The following is a 7,038-nucleotide window of genomic DNA, read 5'->3' on the forward strand; positions in this document are numbered from 1 at the left end:
ACGATACATATGTACGACTGCACCTGCGACTTATCTTGCGATGCATATCCACGCGATACAACTCGGGAGAAAATCGCAAAGCAAATCATGCATGTGCGGCAGATATTATCTCGTATGCGGTAAAATGAAGAATATTTCTCCTATAAACGGGTCAACTTCTATAGACGGGAGGTGTTTGTTGGGAGAAATCCTATGGACGCAGGAGAAATGAATGAAGGGGCTATTGACCGGCAGTGGGATGTTGAAGACTGTAATAGAGGGGAGAATGTTAGGCAAACGAGGAAAGGGAAGGAGCAGGATAGAGATGCTGGACGGGATTAAGGGAGGAAGGAAGTACTCAGAGATGAAGAGGGACCTGATGTAGAGGAGAATACTGGATTTTGTGTTCTTTAGGAGTTACAAAATATTTATTTAGTAGCTGTGTCCATCCAAAAACCTACCTTAACCGGTAGATTACCTAATAAAAAAAGTACCGTATCATAATACATAATTGTACCGTAATAATCATACTTGTACCGTATAATAAAATCTGTGGAAAAGTACGAGTCTTTCTTTCTATTTTAATAATGGATAATAAAAAAAGGGTTAAAAAATTCCTGCCGAATCTTTATTCTGGCTCCCAGTTTAATTAGCGCGATATCATTGTTGATATTCGCTTGTTGAAATTTTGCACAGCATCGATCACTTGCAAACAATTATGTTCTCACCCTATGCACATATCCGTTTGTTAACTTAATGCTACTCGAAGGGCAAAATGAATATCCCCTAAACTTTATTTTAAAGATTTATTGTTCCGGTTTCATGACATCATTTTAATGGAGGACCAAAAGTGAGTTCATTTCAGTCTGATGCGGGTTGGCGCCCTTGTGGAACGTCCCCAACGACGCTCGCCATTCGCAGAGATTACGCATAACCTACCCGCTCTCCCGTGGATTTACATAACATTGGAGTAGTTCTCATGCGCTTTTTTTCCGGGGAAAAGAAATTTACCGCTGCCCCATTAACCATTAAGGTAGGATAACGTTTGTCCTCCTACACAGAGAGTCATAGGACGGAATTCTCCGACAACAAATGAAAAGGAAAATGAAACGCACATCATTTGAAAACTGATTTGAATTTGAATTAAAACATTATACATACTAAGCCCAAGTTGTCCGAAATTATACAAAGGGCACCGTAATATTCGATAAGGACCGAGACATAAAATTTCATTAACCCCAAACATGATGACGGTGTGTACAATTGAATTGAAAAACATGCCTCCTCATTTCCTTGCCATACGAGGTCTATCCAATAAATACGCGAACTGGTGCAATATGGCGGCCATGACGCGGACGCCCACTAGTGGCGCTAGTTGTCCTTGGGGCCAAATGAGCCGTCTGTGCTTGGCGGAACGTCGAGCTGTGCGCATGGTGCCAGTTATGTTAGTTTCTGTTGTCCTTGATTTTAGTGTTCGTCGAAAATGGAAATTGACGAAATGACGGAGCAACGAATCAACATCAAGTTTTCTAGTGAAGTGGGGGAGAAATTATCAAGAAATTACTGAAATGTTGACAGCTGTTTACAGTGATAATGCTCTGAAGAAAACATCCGTTTTCAAGTGGATTAAATCAAACCAAAAAATCAAGAAAAAGGCGAACGAAAATCAAAAAAATGCTCCTGGTTATCTTTGATGTCGAAGGTGTTGTTCATCATGAATTTCTTCCGGAAGGACAAACAGCAAATGCTGAGTTCTGCCTTACAGTTCCCAAGGGTTTGAGAGACCGCGTGCGACCAAATTCGACTCAAGGCGATGGATGGATCCTTCACCATGACAATGCCCCTGCACATTCAGCATTGATTGTTCGCCAGTGTCTGGCAAAACATTCAATGATCTTAATCCTTGATCATCCTCCCAATTCGCCAGATCTCGTCCCCTCGCGATCTTTTCCTATTCCCAAAATGCAAAAATGTGATGAGGTACATCACTGGGAAGATGTGAACACAATAAAGCAAGAAACGACGAGAAAACTAAAAAGCATAACTGCCGAGGACTTCCACGGGCGCTTTGAACTATGTAAAGTAAAAGATGGAATGAGTGCATAGCAACGAATGGATAGTACTTTGAACAGGGGACAAAATCGATGCGGACTAAATTTTGCAAAATAAAGTTTTTATGGCCTCATTTCGCGTATTTATTGGACAGACCTCGTATGTGCGTTTCCTTACTAAATATTGCCTGCACATTTTCTAGCAACGAGGCTTTGATATAAAAACATTTCATCTAAGTAATTGAGAGCGCTCGTTTAGACGAACAAGAACGAGATGCTGGTATACGTAATTCAACGCTATTGAATCTCTTGCCACAAAACACCCGTAAATGTTAAGAAAAAAAGCAGAGAAAACAACGGAGGATCGACTCGTCTGCAAAACAACCAGCGTAGGCAGAGCGAATTCCGCAGAGAGGTCGACCGGCTGCGGGTATCTGGTCGACGTTGCCATTGGTCAGGATTTGCGAACGCCCGACCTATACAACTTTCACCTTCACCACAAGTGGATCGCGAGGGCGAATGCGCGCCCTGGTGTGGGTCGTCGTAGCAACACGCGCTACCACCACCATTCAACGCAGCAGACCGATGCATGGACACTCATCGCAATCGAGGCGGGGAAATGAAAGCCACGCATGCGTGATCCTTCATCGGTTTCTTCCGCCTAATTAAGCTTTCAAAGTACACGATAAAAAGGAAATCGACTCGAATTCCAATATCATAGAAGAAAACCATGGCCCGCGGACGCTGGTGATCATTCTTTCCATCATGAGACATTCCCCGAACACCAAGGTTTTGTAATGCAAGCGTTTGGAAATATTTTGATGCTCACTATCGAATATTTTGGAACGCAAAGCAGGGTCCATTTTCAACATATCATTTGTGGAAACCGTATTAGTATTTATTTTGGCGAGTGACGACAGATTTCATTACAATCGATCTGAGACTTCGGACAGATCTTCTGATTGTGAAAGTGAAAACATTTCCACTTAATGAGACATAATAATTAAATTAAAAATATGAAACAAAAAATATACGTTAACTTAAGTTCAATTAGCGAGAGGCATCAGGGTTTGCGAGGAAATTTCACGGCTCGTTATTTAAAGACAATTGATTTGAGTTGATATCGCAGCTAACTGTGCGTCATGCATTAACTACTGAAACATTTAAACATTTTTTCAAATATCATTTCTAGTGTTTTCAGAACCTTTACCAACATGCGTACCCAATATTATCATTGATTATACAACATCCTTGTATTATTTGTACAATATTCTATCAGTTTATAGCATCATATTATTGCGAAATGTATTACTGAAACGAAGATTTCCGCATAAAGTGGATAGAAACGTAACCCGTCTGATCAAATTGAAAGTAGAAGCGCAAAAGATAAGCATTATATTTATTTCTTTATCAATGTACTCTGTGGTGTGGCGGGGGTGAATACACGCCAGACTTATTTGGACCCGAAATGACCATACCGCGGTCAGACAACTTTATTCTGATCCATTATCGTTCGTGGGAAAAATTGCATTTTTAAACCCATCAGTTCTGCACTTGATCTCTCTCCTTTTACTAACATGATCTCTCCCGCAGTAGTACAATGAGGGTAACAATGCATTTTCAACATCACTACTAAAGAGTTATCTCTTCAATTTATGCAAGTGCTTCAATCTGTAATTTAACCTTCGCTCCATTGAGTGATTCCCAGCCTAACTGCCCTAATATTTCAGACACGCTACTAAGTTTATCATAAAACGTTTTACAAATCTAGCTCCTCTACGCTGTATGCTATTCCATTCGGCAATCAATCCAACTTCGTGAGGATCCAATATATTACTAGCAGTATATTCTAAATGAGGTCTAACCAGCGAAAGATAACATTTCTCTTTGCCCTTTTCATTACATTACCGAGCACTATTCTAATAAATCCTTATTTTTTGTTAGCTTGTCCACATATTCCCGATATGTGTTTCACCCTGGAGAGATCGTGAGTGAGGGTAACGCCTAGGTAGGGCGTTCGGGTAGGAATTCCTGTTTTTCCAAAAATTTATGACTACGAACTTTTTCAAGTTTAATTCTAATTGCCAAGTGTCGCGCCAGCGTTGAAGAGAATTACTATAAGCGAAGTAGAGTGACTGGTTCCGTAGCTATTCTTAAAATGCACAGACATGGGTGGACACAAAATTGAAATTTAACAGTTTGAACCTATGACACTGTTTCACAGATTAGGAAACACACCTATTCCACAATGAATATTTATTGTCGACAATTTTCCCACCACTGTGAGTGGCATCACCAGGTGACTCAATCTTGTCGAGAGAATCGTCGATAAATTTCAAGAGTGGAATTGCTGTGTTTCTGTTATCTTGACAGATTGATCTCCCCGTACTCGATGAGGAAATACTTAATTAGCACACGCAACATGTGAAAACAGTCCTTAGAATGCGAGTCAATCTCTCCACAGTTGCCCGCGGTGTTCAGCACGCTGTACATGCAAACCAGCCGGGTATAACTTTGGGGTTTCCGCGTTTGTCTAGGTTCAGTGCTTCTCTATTTGGAATGCAATGAACACATATAAGCATTCACTCTCCGTTCGGTGATGGGACCGCTGAAAAATATACAGTCAGTCGAGCACGAAACTTTCAGGGGCTAAAATATACTGCGGATCTAAAATATTCTCCGGTCCCGACTTAGAGCCGGCAAATAGAATTGGTTGACCGGAATATTCGCCGCCCAGCCTTCAAGGAGCCGAGTCCGATCGGACACAGCTGCCACGTTGTGTTCTAATGAATTTGGTAGATGTCGCGACATTCGCACAGGCCATCACTTAATTCTATGGTATCCACGATTCGAAAAAAACATCCTCTCGCACAAACAAACAAAACCACGGAAAGTGCCACGATACACTGCGCAACCACCTATCCAATCCGACCCGGACAGGGGTCACGACTTCGATACGATGTGGATCCGAGGGCAAACTGGGATGCCTTGCGGTCCGGGGGATGTCACAAATAGATTTGAGGTCGCGACGGCCCGAGAGTAAAACTCGCATTCGGACCTTCCACTCGCCCTCGCGGAGTATGCACTGGGAGGTCTCACCCTTTTGCCGTTGACGTAGAAGATGACCTCTTGATACGTTGCCATCGTGACTTCGCTGCCGAGTGGGGGTCGCCGAAGTGATTCCCGGGATTTGCCCACTCCTCGATCCAATGTCTCCGGCTTCCAAGCAGCGTGTTTCCCGTCGGACGGCCGACAACCTTCTAACGATGCCTGCCGCAGTGGTCTGCTCTACGCCTCCTCTCAGTCCAACCGCCCCGCACACCTTCCCGCACCCCCTTCCCCGACGGCGGATATGGAATGGGATGAGCGGGGAGGCGATCAGGAGGAGGAAGGAATTAGAACGTGCACGAGAGTGGTCGGGGACCACCGCTGCCAACCAGACGGCTTTCTCTGTTTTCGTCCGAGGGCGACAGGGCTCCAGGCATCACTCCGCCACAAGAGTGGCGGGACTTGTGACCGGCGCTCCTCTGTGCGCTTTAACTCATTATCTCCACAATCCACCGACGGGAGACGAAAAAGCACTGAAGGTTTTGGGAATCTTCCCTTTGATTAATCTAATGGCAATGTGATCCACTTTGCTTCAAACCGAAAGATGACAGAGGTTCCTTATTCCCGAATGAAATATATTTGGTGATCCTCACGTTACCTTATCGGAATAAATCCGAGATTTTTTTGCATCATGATAGGAAGAACCTTTGAGTTGAAATGTTAGCCGCGAATCCCCGATCTCCTATATTTCAGGTAAAGCGTTGGACGTTGCGACGATTTAAAAAATCTTCTCTCACGGAGACAACGCTTCCGGAACAATTCGCCCTAAGTTTGGCGGCCAATGTCTACCTGTAGACAACTCCGAACGCTCTTGCCCGAGTGCATCACGTGGGCGTTTACCCAATTTCACCCGCGAGGCAAAGGCGGTCGTTAGGTTGGTTCAAATTGTGCGAATGAATGGAATTATCGAGAGTTCGGGAACTTTTTTATTTTTCCTTTTGATGTCAGAATGTTTTGTGAAAAATTTTTAGCTTCGTAAATACGTATATTGCAGCAAGATTCGCAGAGGACTTCAACGCTGGCAGAAAATGTAACGTGTATCATTCTAATTTCATTATTTTCACAATTAGTCGTTGCATTCTTAGTTACGTATAATCATAAACATTTTGCCAAAGATTCGACCGATCGGAAGGCTGTACATAGTTCGCTGTAGCGAATTTTCTCTGCTTCTAACAAAGGTCGCAGACTTCGGATACAGCACTAGTTTACCACAAAATGTGCCACCTGGCACACATGGAATATGAAATTTGGTGGACTAAATTACGTAGAGCGAACAAAAACAGTCAATAAAGATGAGGTCGAAAGGAAATTGAATCGTGATAAATTAAAATTGGCAACTATCCACAAAATAAAATTTAATGAGACCGGTTTCAATGTAACTACATTATCATCAGGTCCGACCTGATGGTGATGTAGTTATACTGAAACTGGACGCATTAAATTTTATTTTGTGGATAGTTGCCGATTTTATATTAATCATGATATTCCACCATATCACCCATGAAACCTCTCTCTTTATGAAATTGAACTGGTTAAAGGGAAAGGGAAAATGAAAACGCTTTGAGAGTGGTGTTCAGTGGAAGGCTGCACCTCCAACTCTAGTCAAATGCGGGGTTAGTAGGTACTTGTTTTTCGATGATGGCACGAGGGTTTGACGGGAACTGCGGAATATTATTCGTATGTTATTTCGGAAAGCAATCGATTCGCATTAAACTGCATGCCTGTTTAAAAACCGGAATATCTGAGCATTTAGAAATACAACGCTAACAATATTGAGTAACGACGTTAAATTTTTTTGAACTCATCTAGAGATAGATTGACAGAGGTCTTTATTTGGGCGAAATCGAGACCAAATGGTCCCTTCTTCCATTTAATCCAGCGTCGTATTAGGCATAAAATT

At 42.6% G+C, this 7,038-nt stretch overlaps 1 protein-coding gene across 2 annotated transcripts in view; it reads right to left on the minus strand.

The window, feature by feature from the left end:
- Window positions 1-5,292, minus strand: part of ry (xanthine dehydrogenase rosy) — a 58,524-nt gene extending 53,232 nt beyond the window's left edge. Inside the window, exon 1 of one of the 2 annotated variants that reach the window (XM_071598850.1) lies at window positions 5,130-5,292. In XM_071598850.1, the coding sequence (XP_071454951.1) occupies window positions 5,130-5,174 (45 nt within the window). In that variant the 5' untranslated portion in view covers window positions 5,175-5,292. Of the gene's footprint in view, window positions 1-4,268; window positions 4,342-5,129 lie in introns of those variants that run through there. The other variant, XM_071598851.1, reaches the window with a different exon arrangement.
- Between the last annotated feature and the right edge of the window lie 1,746 nt (window positions 5,293-7,038).

The sequence above is a fragment of the Hetaerina americana genome, unplaced genomic scaffold (assembly GCF_022747635.1).
Source record: "Hetaerina americana unplaced genomic scaffold, ioHetAmer1.1.p SCAF_10, whole genome shotgun sequence".
Lineage (NCBI taxonomy): Eukaryota > Metazoa > Arthropoda > Insecta > Odonata > Calopterygidae > Hetaerina > Hetaerina americana.